The 21451-nt window shown below is 49.5% G+C and overlaps 1 protein-coding gene across 1 annotated transcript; it reads left to right on the top strand.

The window, feature by feature from the left end:
• Positions 1-6068: 6068 nt before the first annotated feature.
• LOC103681102 (SEC14-like protein 3) lies at positions 6069-16197 on the top strand. The gene is made up of 12 exons (XM_008710615.1): positions 6069-6202; positions 7188-7263; positions 7528-7571; positions 7702-7761; positions 8819-9007; positions 9951-10046; positions 10695-10755; positions 11945-12028; positions 13575-13681; positions 14091-14230; positions 14325-14494; positions 15342-16197. The coding sequence occupies exons 1-12, from the start codon at positions 6149-6151 to the stop codon at positions 15461-15463; spliced, it is 1203 nt and encodes a 400-aa protein (XP_008708837.1). The 5' UTR covers positions 6069-6148; the 3' UTR covers positions 15464-16197.
• Positions 16198-21451: the final 5254 nt, after the last annotated feature.

The following is a 21451-nucleotide window of genomic DNA, read 5'->3' as shown; positions in this document are numbered from 1 at the left end:
TCCCTAACCTCTCCCCCCCCCCACCCCAGTCCCTAGCAGAGTTAGAGTCTCGTCTCCATGCTCTTGGAGCAACGGGGCCAGTGCTTATCATGCAGGAAGGTCATCATGTGTCTCGTGTCTGTCTCCTATTCCCCACCAGTCACCAGTCCAGGCTACACTCCCCAGTGTTCAATAAAGCCTTGCAAAAATAATACATAGCATCTACTGAGCACCTATGTAGGCCTGCTGCCCCTGTGCTATCTCGTTTGATCTTCATGGCAGCCTCGTCAAATAAATACAGTCATCCTGGTTATTAGGGGAGGAAAGGAAGGCTCGGAGACGCAGTCGTTTGCTCAGTGATGGCTCCAAGACTGGAGTTCAGGATGTCTGACTCCAGAGCAGCATGTCTCCCTCGCCCATCCACCCCCAGAGGTTGGGTCATACCAGGAGCATTGCCAAAAAGCAGAGCCTAACAGGATGACTCAGCACCAGGGAGAGACCCAAATAGAGGGTCGGAGAGCCACAGACCAGAGGAGGCGGAACCGGAAAGGATGGGCTCACCTAGCTGTGCCCTCATCCTGGAGTTGATGGTAGGCTGGGTGACCAGCCTGACAATAACTATAAAAGCCAACAACAACAACAACAACAACAATAATAATAATAATAAATAAAAGCCAACACTATCGGGGTTCCTGGCTGGCTTAATCAGAGGAGCATGTCACTCTTGATCTCGGGGTTGTGAGTTCGAGCCCCACATTGGGTGTAGAGAGTACTAAAAAAAAGTAAATAAACTTAAAAAAAAATCAACACTATTGGTCACTTACCGTGTGCCAGGTGGTGGGTGGTTACTGGCTTCTAACCATCTCAGTGGCCTTATAAGAGGAGGATGTTATTAGCCCCAATTTACAGTTGAGAAAACTGAGACTCAAAATCACACAGAACATTAAAGGTGACGCACCCAGGCCTATGCTTCAGCATCATACATTTCTAAACTATTTGGGGATTATTTGCTCAGTGTTGGGAGAGGAATTACAGCTGTTTGGGTGGTTTGTTTGTGGTCACCCCCAGACTCAGCCTCCCCCACAGTCGTCTGGGGCCCTCCAGGTTTCCCAGGGATGGCAATAAAAGCAGAGACCACTTTGGCATGAAGAACTTGGAACCCTCAATGCCCTTAGGGTGCCCCAGGTATTGTGAGAAGGGATATGCCCAGCTCCCCCACTTTGCAGCCTCCTTCACTCTCCTCCCCCATGTTCCTATCACCATAGCATCCCATTCCTGTGATAAGCAGCGTATGAGAGAAGGAAGGGAAGAGCCTATGAACTTGACCAGCACTTTGTCACCAACTCAGGGTTCTTTGGAGTCTCTTCCAGCAAGGGTTTTGACTTCTCGGTGGCTCTTGGTACTCCATGACACAGACATCAGAGGCAACAGTACCATCAATATCATTGTCCTTGTTATCATACTAAATTTTATTTTTTGATCACAAAAGGAAATTAAAGAATGAGGACTATACACCAGCAAAAAAATTAGAGTGACCAATTTCAGCCAGGTTGCTGGATACAAGAGTAATATACAAAACTCAGTTACATTTGTATACATTAATAAGGAACATTCAAAAAATGAAATTAAGAAAATAATTTCATTTACATCAGCATCCAAAAGTAAAGTACTCAGGTATGACCTTAACTAAAGAAGTGCAAGATTTGTACTCTGAAAACCACAAAATACTGTTGAAGGAAATTAAAGACTACATGTGAAAAGACACCCATGTTTATGTTTCAGAAGGCTCGATCCTGTGAAGGTGGCATTAGTCCCTGAAGCGGTCCACAGATTCAGTGCAATCCCTACCGAAATCCCAATCGCCTTATCTGCCAAAATGGACGAGCTGATCCCAAGGTTCATGTGGAAATGCGGGGGACTCAGAGTAGCCCAAACAATCTTGGAAAAGTGGAATGAATCATTTCCTGCTTTCAAAATTTAATGTAATTTAATACAAACCTACAGGAATCAAAACAATGTGGTACTGGCGTAATGATAGACATACAGATCAATGGCAAAGAATTGAGAGTCCAAAAATCCACTCATCTATGGTCAAGCGACTTTTGACACATGTGCAAAGACCGTTCAGTGGGGAAAGAATCATCTCTTCGACAAATACTGCTGGGACAACGCCACTGCAGCATGGATGAACCTTAAAAACCTTACGCCAGGTGAAAGAAGCCAGTCGCCAGAGACTCTATGATTCTTTTCGTATGAAATATCCAGAACAGGGAAATCTATAGAGCTAGAAAGTAGATTTGGAGTTGCCAGCGGCTGGAGTAGGGGAGCAGCAAATGGGGAATGGCTGCTAATGGGTACAGGGGTTGGTTTTCTGGGGGGTGATGAAAATGTTCTATAATTAGACAGTGGTGGTAGTTGTACGACTTTGTGAATATACTAAGAAAACCACTGAATTGTACACTTGAAGGATGGTGAATTTATGGTATGTGAATTATAACCCTTAACATTTTTTTAATTTAAGAAGGAGACAAAACTATCCAAGATTAAAGATGGAAAGTAGATTGTCTCAGGGTGCTACCCAGAGCATCATTACATCTCTGGTAGGGCACCCCCAAATCCCCTTCCAGCTCCTATTTTCAAGCCATCCCCACCTCACCTACAGCCCTCTGAACCCTCCCTACTCACCTCTTCCCAGCAACGCTCACCCTGCTCACCCTGTAGAAAAACTTCTCCTGGGCCCCCTCTGTACTGGCCCAACTGGTTCTGGCATGACCCATCTAGGGGAGGGTGGACAGAAATGTGACCACGCTGGGGCCCGAGGGGACTAAGGGGCAGCCTTTTTACATTTCCTCGTAACCACCTAGAAGGAGGGGTTCCAGGGTGTGGCGTGGGTGGCCCTGTCTGCTCCCCTGCCGTTGTTTGCTTCTGTGGTTGTTGCCATGGTCCCCTAGGAGTTTGGCAAACTAAGAGCTAAACACAATCTGGGGATTTAATAGGAGAAGACATGTGTGCAGTGTGGGTGTGGGTTGGGGTTTCTCCTTTGCCAGGGCCTTTGTTTCAAAGGAGGGAAATTAATTCTGGTGGCCTCAAGACACTCCACAGCCCAAGGGGTGTGGACCCAGGCTTCCTAATACACGATGATGATTTAGACCATTTTTTGAGCACTTACTATGTTCCAGGCACAACGGTAAGCCTTCCAAGGGAAGGCAGGGCTGAGGTGTGGTTCTGGTGCAGGTTCCAGAATCAGACAGGCTTGGGTTCAAATCTTGGCTCCCCATTTCCTGGCTGTGTGATCTCAGAAATTTTTTTAATTCTCGCTGATCTTCCATTTCTTTGTAAAATGGGGATACCCCTACCTGTTTCCAAAGGGTCCGATAATGATGTAATACGATCAGTGCAGAGGAAATGCTCCACAAATGGGAGACTATGAGCTCCGTGCAGACAGAGACCTAATCCACCTGGTTTACTGCAGCGTTCCGCTCCACGTGCTCTTCACTTTCCCACCTCCAAGCCTTTGCCCATGCACTTTCCCTCCACCGGGGATGCCCTTTCCTCTACTCCAATCTCCACCCTTCTTTTCTTAAAAGTCTGTCTCAAATGCTACCTGCATCCCATTGGGGTGACTTCTGTGCCTGGGTCCTCTCCCTGATTAGGACAGAAGCTCCTGGAGCCGAGACTGTGGAATAACCTAACAGTGCAACAACAGAGTGCTTAATTGCATGGGCTTAACTCTGGATGTTACTTAACTTCTCTCTACCTCAGTTTGCTTGTCTGTAAAATGGGCTTAACAATGGTCCCTACCCCTATGGATGTTCTGAGGTTTAAATGAGACAATGCACTTAGGATGGGGCTTGGCATGGAATAAGCCTTAATAAGTGTAATAACCCTGCACTGTCCAATATGGTAGCCACAACCCACATGGGGTGATTTAAAATAAAATTAATCAAAATTAATCAAAATTGAATTTAATTCAATTCACACTTGAATTCCTCAGTTTCATGAACCATTTTCCTATGTGACTAGTGACTACCAAATATGTTCAATGGGACAGCCCAGATACAAAACATTTTCATCTTTTTTTTTTTTAAATCATTGGCTAGTTGGGGTTTTGATTACTTTTAGCCAAATGCATCTTTTTTTTTTAAGATTTTATTTATTTATTTGACAGAGATAGAGCGAGAGAGGGAACACAAGCAGGGGGAGTGGGAGAGGAAGAAACAGGCTCATAGTGGAAGAGCCTGATGTGGGGCTCGATCCCAGAACGCCGGGATCACGCCCTGATCCGAAAGGCAGACGCTTAACCGCTGTGCCACCCAGGCGCCCCAAACATTTTCATCTTTGCAGGAAGTTCAGTTGGATGGCTCTATAAATGATGATGCTGTGCGCAGAACAGGCACTCCTCCTGGCTCTCCCTGCCCAGCCTCCGATGTCCCTAGAGATAACTGGGGCGCCTCACATGAAAGGGTTGAGGGAGAGAAAGGAGACTGGTGGGAAATAGGCAGGATTAGGGGCTAATGAGAGGGCAGTGGAGGAACCCAATCTCCACCTGCTCCCAGCCTGGTAGGAAGTAGGTGTGGACAGCAGCCAGGGGCTTTGCAGAAAGAGGCTGGAATGTGAAGTGGGGCGTGGTTGAGGTGTGGAGTTACCTAACTGTTCCTGACTGCGCCCTGGCAGGTGCTTCAGACGGAGGGAGATGGCTAAAGATGCCCCCCTTCTCCTTGTGGGCCAGATCCTATCAGGGGCCCAGAGCAAGGAAGGTGTCCAGCACTAACCAACGTCAGCTAGCCTAAAGAAGTCCCAAGATAGCCCAGGGATGGGGACGCCTACAGACAGGGAACGTGGGAGAGCCCTGGGCAGAGTGGCTTGAGCTAGCCCAGAGGTCGATTCAGTCCACGTGGACCCCCCCAAGTCCCAAAGATGTGGCCACATGGATGTGCTGTGCTCTCAAGCAGGTGTGCTCCTGGTTTCTTTATAGACAGTCATTGACAGTGTGCCTCTGCTCTCTTGGAGCTTCTGACAGCTGGACAAGAATAATCCCTCAGATGTGATGGCCTTGACAGTCTCTATGTCTCCTTAGATCTTCCCTCCAACTGCATAAGGACAGGGCAAGCACTGATAGCTTCATTGCTTGCCCTGTCATTCCATAAATGAGACAAGTGACACTCAGAGATGTCCTCTTGAAAGGGAGGTCTCACAGGGGAATGGGGAGCAGGGCCAGGCCTTGCAGGCAGGTCCAATGGTGGAATTTCAGGCAGCATGACAGAAATCAAAGGACAGGGGAATCTTCTGCGCTTCCTTCAGCACCTTGCATACTTGGTGGACACTCCTCACTGATCAGTCAGTGTTTAAAATCCAAGAAACACCCTCACTGCCCCCAAGACCATCAATATGCCCCACCTCTCCCTTAGGGCCCAGGGAATGTGGGATCCCCAACAAGGACCCTCATGTCCTCATGATCTCAGGGATGGGAAAGCAGGCAACAGGATGGGGGTGCTTGGCCCTTCCCCATGTTGAAGGTGCAGGGCCAGCATCGCATGATAGGATTTGAGACACCAGGAAAAGTAATGTCAGCCCTGTGGAAAAAACAAACCTTCAGCAAGGATACATTTGAGTTCCATTTCTCTGCCTCAGCCTGTCTCTTCTTAAATATGGACGCTTGGTGCAAAAGGATGTGAGTTTCCCCTTCAACAAACTGAATGAAATGTTCACTAGACTGACGAAGAGTCCCTGACTCTTACCAGTCAGAGCTGGGTGGAGGGGGTGACCTTTGCAGAACCCTAGGTGTGGGGACTCTTCATTAGGGAAATGGGGAGATTGATGATGGGAGAGAAAGAGTGCCTACGGGGGTTATCCTCATTCCTCCTAAAATCCCCCTCTTTTCTGGAGGCCTGGAATCACGGGTGGGGGTTTTACAGGCACTCAGCCTGGGCTCCCATGCCCTCTGGCATGCCTTCTTGTGCCTGCCTGCCCCCCAGACCTGTCCCAGAGCCAAGCACAGGACCTCACTTAATCCCAATTATGTAACGTGCGATCCAACAGTTGGCCAAGAAGGAGGTGCCTGGAGCCACACCCAGGAGTGGGGGCAAAAGGCCCCAGCTGGGTAGGGCCACAGATCAGGCTTGGTTTCTGTCTGTAGTGGCGCCCACTCCTCCAGCCTCACCCAGACACCATGAGTGGCCGAGTTGGAGACCTGAGCCCCAAGCAGGCGGAGACCCTAGCCAAGGTGAGAGCCCCTTTCCCTGGAGTCCCCGAAGAAAAGGGCTGAAGAGAGGGGGGAGGGGTGGCCGGAACCCTGCCCCACTCTGTTGGTTCAGCATGTTTTTGACATTTTCTCTTTACTGTCACCTTACCCAGGGTCATGTTCCACAGCAGCCAGTGATATCAGCTCTGTCCAGGGCAGGGGTTGAGGGAGAAGTGCCACATCCAAGCAATAATAGTGTGTGTGCCAGCTCAAACTTGACTTCTTGTGTGAGAGCCAGAACCAGAGAGCTTTACCCAACGACTGCCTCCTCCCCATCCTTCCCTGGCCCCTTAGGTGGGAACTGAAGGGTGCTAATGGTCTGCCCTCTGACTCTATTCCCCCTCTTTCCCCGGGACCCTGAAAGATGACCTGTCTGCTAGAGTGAGAGAGAGCAGGGTGTGTTGTCATCCCCACAGCTGATGGGGAAGAGAATATGTAATCATTAACCATGCTTTTGTAGAAAATGGGATGAAAAAGGCAGAAGCCTCGGTGGGCTGACACACAGAAGAAGCTATGAATGCCCTCATGCTCCAGTCCACTTACCCCCACCTACCCACTCACTTACCCTTTCTTTCATCCACCCTCCCAAACCACCCCCCCATCCGTCTATCTACCCCCCTTCTGTCTATTAACCCACCAGTCTGTCCTTCCTCTACTCACCCATCTCTCCCTCCTTTCGTCCTTTGGTTTCTCCTTCCTTCTTTCTCCATCCACTCACCGACTCATCCATCCAAACATTCATCCATCCATTCTTCTTTCTATCAATTTACTCAGGATGTATCCTTCCTTCCATTCATCTGCCCATCTATCCATATACCCATCTGTCATCCTATCCATCCATCCACCCATCCTTCCACCGTCATGGGCCAGACTTCATGTGGAAGAGAAGGGATGATGAAAACAGTTATTGAGTCTGGGGGCCAAGGTTCGGTGCAAAAGCCACTTTAACCAGCATCTCCCTTTCCAGTTCCGAGAAAATGTGCAGGACGTGTTGCCCGCCCTGCCCAATCCTGATGACTATTTCCTTCTGCGCTGGCTCAGAGGTGAGGGCAGAGGTGGGGGAGATCAGGGTGAGGGGCAGTGAAAGGGGCCGGGTCCCAACTGCTCCGGAACACTCCTGTGTCTCAGGATCCAATCACACCGTCTTGCTTCACGTGTTCAGATCGAGGGGAGGGGAGGTTGCAGGGAAGGAAAGTCCTACCCAGGCCCCCAGTGCCATGCATAGCTCCTCACAGCCCAGGACCAGGACAAAGTGACTACAAGGCAGCCTCTCTTCTGCCTCACACCTTCCTTCCATCTTTACACAGCTCGGAATTTCGACCTGCAGAAATCAGAGGCCATGCTCCGCAAGGTGAGACCTGTCCACCCCTGGAGATTTGGGAAGGGTTTTGTGGGGGGCAATCCGCACCTCAAACCCCCATCTCCATTCCCTCTTTGGAGCTCCTGGGAGCCCAACAGGGCCTTACCTCTCTCCCTTTCAGTACATGGAGTTCCGGAAGTCCATGGACATTGACCACATCCTTGACTGGCAGCCCCCAGAGGTGAGCCAACACCCCATCCCCCAACACACACCCCAATCTTTTACAGACATAGCATTCAAGCAGCCTCTGGGTCACTGGGGAGCATGAGTAAAGGGCAGCAAGCCCGAGAGGCCTATGGAACTGCCCACAGGCCTACAGGCACCTCTCCTCTAATAATTATGAGTATTTCCTGGGTGCTTATGAGGTCCTGGTCTGAGTTAAAACTTAACCTGCCTGAACTCATTTAGTCATCACAACTCAGCGAGGTGGGCACAATTGTCCCCATTTTACAGATGAGGACACTGAGGTCCAGCAAAGGTTAAGCATGCTTCCCAAAATCCCACAGCCCCAGCGTCGAGCTGGGATTTGAATTCATGAAACTGGTTCTTTACCACCACAGTTAGCTTGTGCCTCTGAGCCTTCACCCCTAGGGCCTTGCTCAAAGCATCCTGTCTGCGTGGGAAAGAAACTTAGCCCACCAAGTTGTTGGAGAGAACAGTCCCACCACTGGCACTTTAGTAAAGCAATGGGCATAGATTCATTTGTAGAGCATACACTCTGGGCCAGGCACTGTGCTTTGCCAACATGATGTTGGGGACTTTTCCTAAGGGAGGGATTATCCAAACCATTTTACAGAAGAGGAAGTGGCATGGGACTCAGAGAGGTAGTGTCACTTGTTCAAGGATGCATAGCAAGGAAGCAGTTGTGTCTCTATTTGAACCGAGTATGTTGACCCTCAGAAGCCATGTTTTCCATCACTAAGCCCAACTTCTCTCAATGGAAAGGACGTGGGAGATGTTGGGGGGGGGGCAGAATTAAGGAGTCCAGAGGCCTTCAGCCAGGCCCAGCTGAGGCCTGGCTCTGCCATGTACTCACGCTAAGCAAGGCCCTCCCCTCAGAGTCCCTTAGTTTTCTCACCTGGACAATAGTGCCACCCTTCAAGGAAGGGACAGTGCTTGTACCATGCTGTGTGTAGGCTTGGACCAGCCAGGTCAGCCTAGTCTGGGGGTCTCATAATGCCAAGGTGCATAATGGCAAGGTGCCTAATACCAAGTACTGTGTGTCTCTTCATGCCCAGGTGATCCAGAAGTATATGCCTGGAGGCCTGTGCGGCTATGACCGGGACGGCTGCCCGGTGTGGTACGACATCATTGGGCCGCTTGACCCAAAGGGCCTGCTCTTCTCGGTCACCAAGCAGGACCTGCTTAAGACCAAGATGAGGGACTGCGAGCGCATCCTGCATGAGTGTGACCTGCAGACAGAGCGGGTAAGGCCCAGGCTGAGCGGGGGAGGGGGGGGAGGCGCAGCTGGGTGCAGGTGAGGCTGCCAAGGGACATAGTCCCAAGAACACTCTGTGCTCTCTGCTATCACAGTCAGAGGACTCTGGGGTCAAACTATTTCAGCAGTTCTGCTGCGTCCTAGCTGTGTGGTTTTGGAGAGTCATGTCACCTCTCTGAGCTTATTCCTTACCTACAGAACAAGAATAATAATGAATAATGTTTGCAAAGATTAAATGAGATAATGCAAATGTATGGCCCAGCACACAGAGCCTCATGCATGTTTCTCAACAGTACTAGTTACTGTTAATCCCTCTGTGTCTTTGCCCCTACTGCTCCTTCTGTTTGGATAACTCTACCCTCCAGCACACTGCTACCTCCCACACTTCCCTTGGCTTTCCCCCTTCTATCGTTCAGGTCCCAAACTTAGAGGTCACCTTCTCTGAGGTCCCTGTCTGGGTTAAAGTGTGTCTCCACAGCTCCTGGTGCTGTTTATTTGCAGCACGTACCTCAAGACTTATAGTGACCTGCTTGCTTGTCAGTCTCTCCAAGCAGACTGTGAACCCTTTGAGGACAAGAGTATTATATGTATACTTGCCATGTCTGGCACAAAATATGTGCTTAATAAATATCAATGGACAAACAGAGAGATGAATGGATGATTGAATTGTAGTATGAATGGATGGATGGGTTAATTGATGGATGGGTGGGCCAATTAATGGATGGATGGTTAAATGGATGGATGGATGGATAGATGGATGGATGGGTAGGTGCATGTGTGGGTAAATGCATTCAGTTTTGTCCACTTGTTTCTCTGAGGACAGAGTAGGGGACTGGGAGAATCATTGAGGGTCGTATGCTAGGGTCACCATGTCCTAAGTTCTGAGTCTGTACCCCGAACCTTGGGACTGGTCTTTGCTTTTGTCCTTGCAGCTGGGGAAGAAGATTGAGACCATTGTGATGATATTTGACTGTGAGGGCCTGGGACTGAAGCACTTCTGGAAACCTCTGGTGGAAGTGTACCAAGAGGTGAGGAGAGGGCCTCCTGGGTAACCCCTGCTTTCCTTAATGATAAGCATGGTCTACCGTGATCTTGTTGCTCACCAAGAGCCAGGATTTGGTAAAAGGGGGTGGACTTCCTGGGCTCTGGCACTGCAACTCAGGACCCAAAGGCCTTAATGTGTTTCCCAAAAGACAAGCCTCAGAGGCAACACTGCACTGAGACCGTAGAGGCTACCTTCTGCCAAACCTTCTCAGCTCTGTCATCCTTAGCTCTGTGACTCCAGCAAGTCACTTCATGCCCCCATGCTTCAGTTTCCTCCCCTACAAAATGGGAATACTGATATTCTGCATTTTAAAGGGATGTTGGGATATTCCAGTGGGTTGATACATAAAGTATGTACACAGTGCTTGACAAATTATGAACATTTAATAAACAATGGTCATTATTATTGCTATACTACTATTACTTTAAGATTTACTCTGAAAATTATTATTATTATTAGAGTGTGGTTGTAATAGTCTGAAGTGAAAAACTCTCCTCCAGAGGCAAGTGGAGGTGATGGAAATAAAGGAATCCCTCCTTAGCCCTTTGGACACTCCAGAGGGGAGATTGCAAAGACGATGGGGGTTGGAGATGAGATGTGGGCTCTGATGGGCTCTTTCTTGGTTCCACAGTTCTTTGGCCTCCTAGAAGAGAATTACCCAGAGACCCTGAAGTTCATGCTCATTGTGAAAGGTGTGTGACAAATGACTTCACTTTTTTGTGCCTCTATTTCCTCGTTTGTACCCTGGGAACAATAAAAGTGCCTTCTTCCCTGGGTAGTAGTGAGGCAGGTTGGTTGCTTGACTGCATGCAAATCCCTTAGAGTGCCTGGAACAAAGTAAATGTTCCATCAATAGTAATTTCTATGGTTGGCCTTACTGCAAGAAGAGGAAGTTCCAATACTAGCTCTTCCAGGAATCCTCTCTCATTTCTCCCACCCCCGTTGATCTCTCCATTCCCAAACTGCCTGTGGCACTGACAGCTGGAACAGCTAAGTCTGGCCTTTCCTGTCTGCTGCCTTCTGGAGGTCTCTTGTTGTCTTGTGTGTGTTCATCCTGGTTTTTCCCTGAGTTGTCTGCTCCTTGAAGGCAGGGCCTCTGATTTTCCACTTCTGTTGTATCCTTCACAGGCCTGGAACCATGCGGACGCTTAGTAGGTATTTGTGTTGTTGAGTGGGTTGACGGATAGAAGGATGGATGGATGTTTGATGGTTGGCTGGTTAATTGGTTGTTTTGTTGATTATTTGGTTAGTTGGTTGTCTAGTTTACTGGCCAGTTGGTTGGCTGTCTAGATGAATGACTGGTGGTTGGTTGGGTAGTTAGTTGGTCAGTTAATTGGTTGGTTGGTTGGTTGGTTGGTTGGTTGGTTGATTTAATGGACAGTTGTTAGCTTGGTTGACTGATTGAATGACCAGCTGGTATTTTGATTGGGTGCTAGGTGAGTAGCAGATTGGTTGGCAGATTGGTTAGTTGGCTGGCTGATTTGTGTTTGGCTGAATCTTGGATGGTTGGCTGGCTGCAGAAAGCAGTTGACTGTGTGGTTAACTGGTTGCTTAATAGGCTGATGGGTTTTCTGGTTGGCTGATTTTTTAGTTGGTTGTATGGTTATTTGGTAGGTTGGCTGACTGGTTGGTGGTCTGGTGGGCTGATTAGAGGGTAAATTGATTGGCTGTTTTGTTCGTTGGTTGATAGATTGGATAATTGACGGGGTGGCTGGTTAGTTTGCTGCTTGTTGGCTGGTTGACCAGTTGTGGGGATGGTTTGGTGGGTGCAGGGCATTTTCCAATTCATGACTCCTCCATATTATTGGCTATGAATATTATGAAGAGAGTGTCCCAATGGAATAATTTTCTTCTCCATTATCTTTGTTTTTATCTCTCCAGCCACCAAACTGTTCCCTGTGGGCTACAACCTCATGAAGCCCTTCCTGAGTGAAGACACTCGCAGAAAAATTGTAGTATTGGGAAGTAAGTAATTCTAGCTCTATCCCCTGAGCTTTGTGTCACCTAGAGTCAGAAATTCCTCCCCAAAAGTGAGGTGAAATGTGTTTTACACTACAGAGTCTATCCAGTTATCTCTGCCTCATTCCATGTCATTGGTGACTGAGGCCTCACACCTTCCTCCTTGTATCAGTTTCAGTTTGGTTGATAGTCAACCTCTGGGCTATAGGCCTCATTTTCCTTTCAATACTCATCACCTCAGTGCTTCTAAAGGCAATTTGGGCTGAGGAGGATGAGGAAGAACAGCAGGAAGAGGAGATGTGATTCAGAGAAGGAAGGGTCAACAAGAAGGGACTGGATAAGTAAATAATAATGCATCCATTTGATGAATTATTGGAAAACCATGAAAAATAATTTGATGCCAAGGGAAATGTTATGAAGTTTTTAAAAGCAGATTATAAAGTGGTGTGGATATTACCATCTTCTTTGTAAAAACAAAAATATATTGCTAGAAGAAATTGCAACAAAATGTTGATTTGTGGATGGCAAGAAATTAAGTGGTTTTTTAATTTTATTTTTTGTATTTTTATGTTTTCTAAAGTTTTATAATAACATGTATTACTTTTATAAGTAGAAAAATCATTATTTTAAAAAATGGTAAGGAAAAGGGAAGAAAGAAGAGAAATAGTTCTTAAACTCAAGCCAATGACCTTGAACTTGGAGACAGCTTCTTGCAAGCAGAATGGTCAGATCATCAAATCAGGAGATCTGAGGATCTGGGCGGGTAGAATCTTACAAATCCTCGCTTTCTTTCTCTTCCTGATGTTTGAGTCTCTGCCTCTGCCCCATTCCACAGGGATAGAGAGCTATGTGGATCACAAGGTAGCCCCCCAAATCCTGGAGCAGTGTGGGTAATGCCACACTTCAGGTCCAAGTCCAGGGCTCTGTCCTATTTGGTGGCACATAGGGCCCTGTGCATTTGGCCCTGGTATGCCAGGCATTGTGGTCTTTGCTTTTATCCCACTGGTAGCAAGGAATATCCCATGGCCACAGTGGGGCTGGGGGTGGGCAGGGGAGATAGTTTGGATTGGTCATAAGACCCAGAATAGTTAGAGCTTTGCAAAGGGCATGAAGAACAGTAATGAGCATTATGGCTTTAGTGATTAAGCAGCACAGAAGGGGATGGTCCATTCAAGGGCCCAGGGCTATCCATTCCCCACCAAGAGGTCTGTCTTGAGTATGCCACTTACATGCTGTATGGCCCCTAACAAAGTCCTTGACCTTGAAGGCTTTAAAGTCTTCTTGAGACAATTAGATGATTCTTACCTTCACTATTCAGGACTGGAAGACCCTCAAAAAATGTGCAAACCCATCAGCTCAAAAGAAACATTTTTCCATAGCAATGCAATGATGAAAGACACTTCCTGCAGCCTGAGGCCTGGGAGGCTGGGGAATTGGCTCTGGTAGCCTAGTCCCTGTAGGGTTTTCCCCAAGCTCAGGTCCCCCATGGGAATGGGGGGCTGACAAGTCCCTTCCATGCCTGATAACAACTTTTTAACCCTTCTGCCCACAGGCAACTGGAAGGAAGGTTTGCTGAAACTCATCAGTCCTGAGGAACTGCCCGCTCAGTTTGGAGGGACTCTGACTGACCCAGATGGGAACCCTAAATGTTTAACTAAGGTATGAAGGGCCCTAGACAGGGGAGGGGAGAGGAGGAGAGCTGAGTTCCTTTCTCACCCACTCATTCATTCCACAAATGTCTATGGAGAGACCCCTGTGAGCCAGGTATTGAACTAGACAGTCCTACCCCTACTATCACTGGGCTCTCAGCAGCTGTGCAGGCAAACAAGAAATGAGGAAAATTTGACTCTGTGGTATGAGTTGGAAGGGGAATTTTCCAGAGGAGGCCTTGACCCTGGAGGGTCAGGGAAGTCTTTCTGGGTGGGGCGGGGGGTGGGGAAAGGACAGGGTGAGCAGGATACTTCCAGAAGACAGTGAAAGCATCTCAGGCAGGAGAAACAGCATGAAACAGCACAAGCAACGCAATGGTCAAAAGAGGGAAGCAGCCCATTCTGTCCTGTGTCTGCAGATCAACTATGGTGGGGAGATCCCCAAGTCCATGTACGTGCGGGACCAAGTGAAGACTCAGTATGAGCACTCAGTGCAGATCAATCGTGGCTCCTCACACCAGGTGGAATACGAAATTCTGTTCCCAGGCTGTGTCCTCAGGTAAGGGCCAGGACACCAACCCTTCTCTGGCTGGTCTTACACCCTCACGGTCCCATCAGTCTGAGCAGCAACTTGTCCCCCTCCCACCCACCAGGTGGCAGTTCTCCTCTGATGGTGCAGACATTGGCTTTGGGGTTTTCCTGAAGACCAAGATGGGGGAGCGGCAGAGAGCTGGGGAAATGACAGAAGTACTCCCCAGCCAGCGTTACAACGCCCACATGGTGCCTGAGGATGGGAGCCTCACCTGCTCAGAAGCTGGTGTCTGTAAGTCTACCCTGGCTGGGCCTCAGCTGTGGAAGGCTGGAGCCACCTGTCCCACGGTTTAGAGAAGGAAACAGAGGGGCAGTAACTCCCCCCACCACAGGAACATACAGCCTAGGTTAGTGCCATTCATTCACACAGTTGGTCATTCAGGCTACACTCTCAAGCATTTACTACACACCAAGTGCTAGCAACATACAGGCCTTGAAGAGGCTGAGAGCACTTGGGCCACAGGACACGGGCAAGGGACAATAAGGCAGGTGCGACATTTCCCAGGAAGAAACTGGGGTTCTGAGAAGTAAATCAGCTTGTCCAGAGCCACACAGCTGAGTGTGATGCCAAGGTGCCACCTCAGCCTCATGGTAGCTGCATAACTCTGGGCAAAGTCTTACCAATCTGGACCCTTGGTTTGCTCACCTGTGAAGCAGAGGTTACAACCTCTTGTTCTTGGGTGGTTGTGAGGAAGTAGAGGGTAGGCACTGGCCTCACCTAGCACCTCACTTTATCCAAGGGGCTGGGAGGCCTTTGACATTCCCAACTGCCCCCTGACCCCTATCATGCAAGTGTCCAGGTGTGGAGATAATGGGATGCACTGGCCATTGTTCTCATTGCCAATTGGTGCAACTAAAGCCAGGCTGCGCATGAGCCAAGAAGGGGTCAGTGTCTGTTACAAATGTGGCTTAAGGGTGACTGTTCCCATGGGAAAGGGAACAGGAGTGGGGGAACTTGGCCTAGCTTAGCAAACATAGCAGGTAAGAAACACAGCCCGTCCTCCCTCCTGTAGCTGGGGCAGGGACACGGGGAGTGTGAAGCCAGGCCTAACTACCCATCTATCCATCTGTTCCCCCAGATGTCCTGCGCTTTGACAACACTTATAGCTTTGTCCACACCAAGAAGGTCAGCTTCACTGTGGAGGTGCTGCTCCCAGACGAGGGCATGCAAAAGTATGACAAGGAACTCACCCCTGTCTAGGCAGCTCCCTCACTTCTCTGAGACCCTTGATTCTCTCCTTTCTCTATCTGTATCCTACCAGTCTCCCTTCCCTCAGAAATTGATCATTAGTCCTCTTGACTCTGTGAGATTAGTGAGTATAGAAAGAGCTGCCTTGGGGAAGACTTATGTGCTGTGATCAGATCAGGAACGGTATGAGAGCCACAGTTTTGGAGGATGCCAAGACTGCATAAGAGGGAGAAACAAAGTGAAGGCAAGAGGTGATGTCATTGAAATCCAAGAAATCAGAAAATGAATCCTTAGCTTTTGTCCTCACTTCTCCTAAGGCATTTGCGCGCCTTCGAATTTCTTCCTATGAGCTATGAGCCACTTGGGTTACAGATATATCTAAATTCTTTTTACTTCTACTCCTTATACAGTAAATGCTCAATATATACTTGCGAAGTTGAATGAAAGTAGTGAACAGGTAATTCACAGGTGTGCAGGACAAGAAGGAGATTACCCACAGTAGAATTCAGCACCTTGGACAGAGACCAGGCTGTGGGAGGGGTAGACTCTCCTGGAGACCCAGGTGATCCAGCCCCCAGGTTTCTGGGAATAGCTGCCCCCTCGGTTAGGTAGGAGGTGCCTACATAAGGCTTTGTCTGACTCAGGGCACACAGCTTTCCCAACCCATCACTCCCACCTTTACCCCTTTCCCTTGGAACTCACAGCTTATATTTTAAGCAATTAAAGAAACTACTGAAAGCAAAGGAGGTCCTATCTGGCTCTGGCTGCTTCCTGGTGATAATAATTTAAAAGTCTCAGCTATCATCTGGTGAGTGCTTTATTGCATACCACACATGGTACCATGTGCTTTACGAGTTTTGTTCATTTCACTCTCAAACCTTCCCCTGGGGCCACTTTTCATGGCTATCTAGTGGATAAGAAAACTAAGGCTCAGAGAGGTGAAGTCACCCGCAACATCACATAACTCTTAAGTGGCAGATTCAAGACCTATGGTTTGTTTTTTCTTTACGCCAAAGACATTGCTTTTAATTGTCCATAATACCAATTCCTCAGATCCTACTTTCACAAAGAAGAAGAGAAGGAATGACTTGTTTGTCCTAACTTGTTTGTCCTAGATCTTCCAGTAGAAGTGTCTTGGGTGTCACCCTCTCCAATCTCAGTTTGTGGGCAAAGTATATGTGTTATGCCCATTGGGCAGCTGGGGCAATAGAGACCTCCAGGACTCAATGGCATGATGTTTGTCGAAGGAAACTCACAGCAAAATGGACTAGGGCTTTGCTTCTAAGCCTAGCACCCTGTCTACTGTTCACATGGTCTCTGAGAAGCATGACCCCCTGACAGCAACCGTGGCTTTGGGTGACTGAGGGAGAAGTTGGGTCTCCAGGACATTTCTGCTCCAAGTCAGGGACATGGAGACACTGGCTTGAGACCCAGGACCTCTTGCCAGGAGGTTCCAAATTACACAGAGAAGGTTGGAGCCAAAGAGCCGGCTGGTCCTTGGGAACGAGCTGTCCAAGACCAGGCTGCTGGTGTGAGCCAGAGTGGGAGGCCTGACTCTGAAACCAATCAAGCAAATGTTCAGCAGTGGCTAGCTCTGTCCATCTGCACTTATGGGTGCAGGATTTTATCTCCATTTTATAGACAGGAAACCAAGCTCCCAAAAGGCACTGGCCTGGTTTCCTTTGGCCTATGGATGGCAGAAATAGCACTGAAGTTAAGGCCACCCTCCCCCACCTGCTCACTCCCACCAAATTCTCATTACTGTAGCTACTTGCCAGAATAAGACAGACTGTCGACTCTCAGAGACAGGGGGCGGGGAGGAGAGGATGAGAGGGTTGTAAGATATATGGGGGGAAATGCAATATTTGGAACATACTTAAAATTGATTGTTTATCTGAAATTAAAACTTAGTGGGGCATCCTGTATTTTATGTGGCCACCCTACAAGTGAGGGAAAGAGGGAGGGGAGGGGGAAGCGGGAGAGGAAGGGAAGAGGGGGATGGGCTCATTCTCTTGGAAGACTGGGGTAGCACCAGCAGTGCAGGTCACGGGGGCCCTGGGAGTGGCTGGCTCGGAGTCGATGGTGCAGCGTGGAGGCACAGGGCAGCCTTACCCTTGCTCCTGAGGGAGATGCTGTCATGTTGCAGCAGGGTCAGAGGGAGGATGAGGAGGTGGACCCTTTGCGCCCATGCAGCACCATGGGATGCCCTCATTTGCCCGGCCTCCTCTGCTACTGCTCAGAGACCTCACTCTGCACAGAACGGTGCTTGCTACCAGGAGGCAGGACAGCACCGGGAGCCGAGGCCAGGGCTGAAGCCAAGAACCGGAAAGTGTCTCTCAGGATCTGCTGACGCCCAGCCATGGCCAACCGGCTCCCGCCCTGTTTCCACCATCAGTGGGAAATAGCTGTCCCCAGCTCCCAGCCTCACTCAGGAGCCACATAGTTCCAGTTCTGAATGTCCAGGAGGAGGTGAGGGGGGAGGGGAAAAGGCCCAACTTTGCAACCGTGGCTGATGGGCATCCCGATCCAGCAGTGGTCAGCAATCAGTGTAGGGGCAGGAAGACCAAGGCCCACACGCTCCCTACCGTGTGTGAAGGGCAATTACATTTCCGTTCCAACAGCCTAGAAGTGACCAGGAAGGAAAGGTCTTGGCTGCCCTTGATGGCTGCAGGCTGTTTCCCATAAGACGGATCAAATTTGGCAGTCTGGGCCACTTACCATGCAGACCCCAGGCCAGGGCAACCCATGGGCAGAGAACAAGCCAACTGGTGCTAAACAGGCACCTTCCCCAGGAAGCCGCTACTGCAGTGGCCTCTGAGGCCACTTTAATGTGCATGTTCCAGCAGGGCTTTGGAAACCCTGCACCCCAGAAGGCAGAAGACTGCATGAGAGAGAAGTGAAGAGCACCCAGTTCACATCATGCAGTTAAGAGGTGATATTTGTCCCTCAACACACACGAGGGCCAGAGAGAGTTAAGGCAAGACCAGAGCACTAGAGAAATCGAAAACTTCATTGTGCATAAGTAAAAGGGTGGGTTAGTTGCCTTCCGAAGGGCCTGCTGCCTCCGAGCTTTCCTTGGTGGTAGACTGGGACACCGTATCAATCTCCTCTTCGGAAGAGGGTTTCTCCACCGCCTCGGCCACTGGCTCTGTCTCAGGGGTGTCCTGATCAGCCAGGGTCCCCCTCCGCATGGTCCCCAGGAAGCCAAGGGGACAATGCAGCTGGAAGGCCTCGCCCACCTTCTTCAGGGTCAGCAGGACCCGGATCAGCAGCAGAGTGACCCCGCTGAAGCCCAGCACCATCACCACCAAGTCCTTCAGCATCTTGCAAGAGGCTGGGAAGGATGAGGCCGGGAAGTGGCTCAGGACTGCCCAGAGGTGCGGCGGGACAGGCCACGCAGGACAGCTGGAGCAGACCTTGAGCCCAGAGTTCTTCAGAGTAGGAAAAGAAAAACCAGGAACATGTGGGGAAGCAGGGTGTGGCTGGGGATAGGACAGGGCAGTGAGGTCAGGACCAAGGGCAAGTGTCCATGAACCTGGATGGTGGGGGTGGGGGGGGGACAAGACCTCTTTGGGTCTAGGCTGCCTCCCAGCCCTGCACCTATCTTTAAATCATGACGTCGGCAACTTCTTGACCTCAGTGGCCCCACAACCACTATATGGGTGTTCCCTTCACCTGGGAACTCTGGGGAGGGAAAGCTGTTCGTTAGCCCTGGCATCTTCCTCCCCTCTCAGCCCCCGGGAGAGACCCAGAACCAGCTATCTCCAAGCAGGTGTGTGTTCAACTACTAAGTAGGGGCAGGGGGCAGTGAGGTGTCACGTAACAGGGTTTAAGAGAAAATAACTGAACAACTCAAATATCCGACCCCAAGGTATGGATTCAATTCTAATACCTCCATCCCATGCATAAGCCATCATCAATGTCAAAGAGGTGTCTGGCCTACAGAGCTGTCTGTTGAGCATTCCATAAGGTCATAGAATACTATAAAAACTGGACCATTACATTCATGTGTATATACGACAAAAGCTGCCTGGATATGGCTACACTAAGATGTTCATCAACAATGGTTTGCATTGTAGGATAGATCTTTTTTTGAAGTATCGAAGTTGTCCTGGATGGTTATCTATTTGTTTATTGTATTTGCTTGGTGAAGGAGGGCAGGGGAATAAGTTGTTAGTATACCTGTCAGAGGTCCTGGCACCAAGCGGAGCCAGCTGGCTCCTCAAACACCAGGGGACAGAAGAAGCAGTTGCAGGCTACCCAAGGGCCCACAGCCACAATTTCTCCCTGGCCCCTGCCCCCTGACTCACCACCTTGTCTACCCTCCCAGCCCAGGGGCTGTGCCCGTGGCAGATTCAGTGACATCCATTGGCCACATAAGCCGTGGGCCCCCCAGGAGCCCCTCTAACCTGGTCCTACTCTGGCTTACCGCGGTGCCGGCCTCTTTGTGGATGGGAACAGCTGAAGTCGCAGCAGTCACACACAGAGCTCTCCCACTTATCATCCGCCAGCTGCCAGCTGCCAGTGGTCCAGACAGAAACACCTGCTCAGTCATGGGGGTGGGAGATGACAGTCTGCCTGGGGGAGAGACCCTCCCTGAAACCCAATTCCAGCATGTTCCTATTAGCTGGGTGACAGCAGGCCATCACTTGACCTCTCTGGACCCTCCTCTGCCTGGTTTATCTATACCAGGGAGAGGCCACCTACATTTCCAGGGGAAGGATTTCCCATGGTGCAGATGAAGCATCCCGGTATAGGGCCAGGTGGGGCCTTCCACGTCTCCCCACTGCCCAGCTTCCAGGACCCAGGGCCCGCACATCACGGAAGCAAACACTTTCACTTTGGAAATCGGGCCCAAAATGGGGAAGGGGTTTGCCCAGTGTCCCAGAGCTTGAAACAAAGAATACTCACCTGTATGAGGAACTGTTGTAAAAACAGGATTTCTAACCAGGTTCAAAGGGTCTTGTCCAACTCCAGACGCTTGCCAAGCAAGTGATATACATCTTGGAAGGATGGACTAAGGAACAATCTGGGATACCAGCACCCACAGAGCGGTTCCTCCTGAGCTCCCGTGGCCCCTGACACAGCCATCCACACGTAGAACTGCAGTATACTTCATGTATCCCCCACCAGCTGGGCACTGCAGGCAGGAAGCCGGGCCAGTCTGTGAGCCCCCCGTCTAGTGCAGACCTTTGGAGGGAAAGAAAATCCTTCTGATTTTCCCTTATCCATGAGTATTTCCTCACTGCAGCTCTGGTTTGGAACAAGAACAGACTGGAGTCCTTGGATACTACAACTTGGCCTGACTGTGGGTTCTATGTAGCTGTTAACTTTTTTTTTTTAGGATCTTATTCATTTGACAGAGAGAGGGAGAGAGAGAGAGAGAGAGAACAAGCAGGGGGAGCAGGAGAGGGAGAAGTAGGCTGACTCCCCGCTAAGCAGGGAGCCAGATGCGGGGCTCAATCCCAGGACCCTGGGATCATGACCTGAGCCAAAGGCAGCCATTTAACTGACCGAGCCACCCAGGCACCCAGTATCTGTAGCCGTTAACTGTCATAGGAGAATACAAAAACATGTCCTCCTACGCAGAGAAACGTGCTTAATATTAAGAGTGAGGGATGGACGTGAGTTTACAATGGCACACAGAATCCTATTTTATAAAATACTAACTTAGCATATGCCCAAAGATTGGTGATTCTGTTCTATACATGAATTAAGTAACACAGAGAAGAGCTCTTAAAAGGAAAACAGCAAAGAGTCAAGTGTAGAACATGGCTCTTTATAAATAGACATACACTTAGGAAATTCCAGGGCCATCTTGGGACATCCACCACGCAGTAACAATCGTCTCTTGTACATCTCTATGCCCCGTGATGACTGTCTTAGGAAGATCCTTACAAAGGGCGGAAGCTCCAGGTAGCCCCAGGCTTTCAGCATCCAGAGGGACAGGAGCCATGGTGTACAGGTTCCCTCACCCATAATCACATCTATCAAGATCTC

The sequence above is a fragment of the Ursus maritimus genome, unplaced genomic scaffold, assembly GCF_017311325.1.
Source record: "Ursus maritimus isolate PB19 unplaced genomic scaffold, ASM1731132v1 scaffold_33, whole genome shotgun sequence".
Taxonomy (NCBI): domain Eukaryota; kingdom Metazoa; phylum Chordata; class Mammalia; order Carnivora; family Ursidae; genus Ursus; species Ursus maritimus.
Note: the sequence above shows the minus strand (reverse complement) of the source record. Positions and strands in the feature narration are given on the sequence as shown.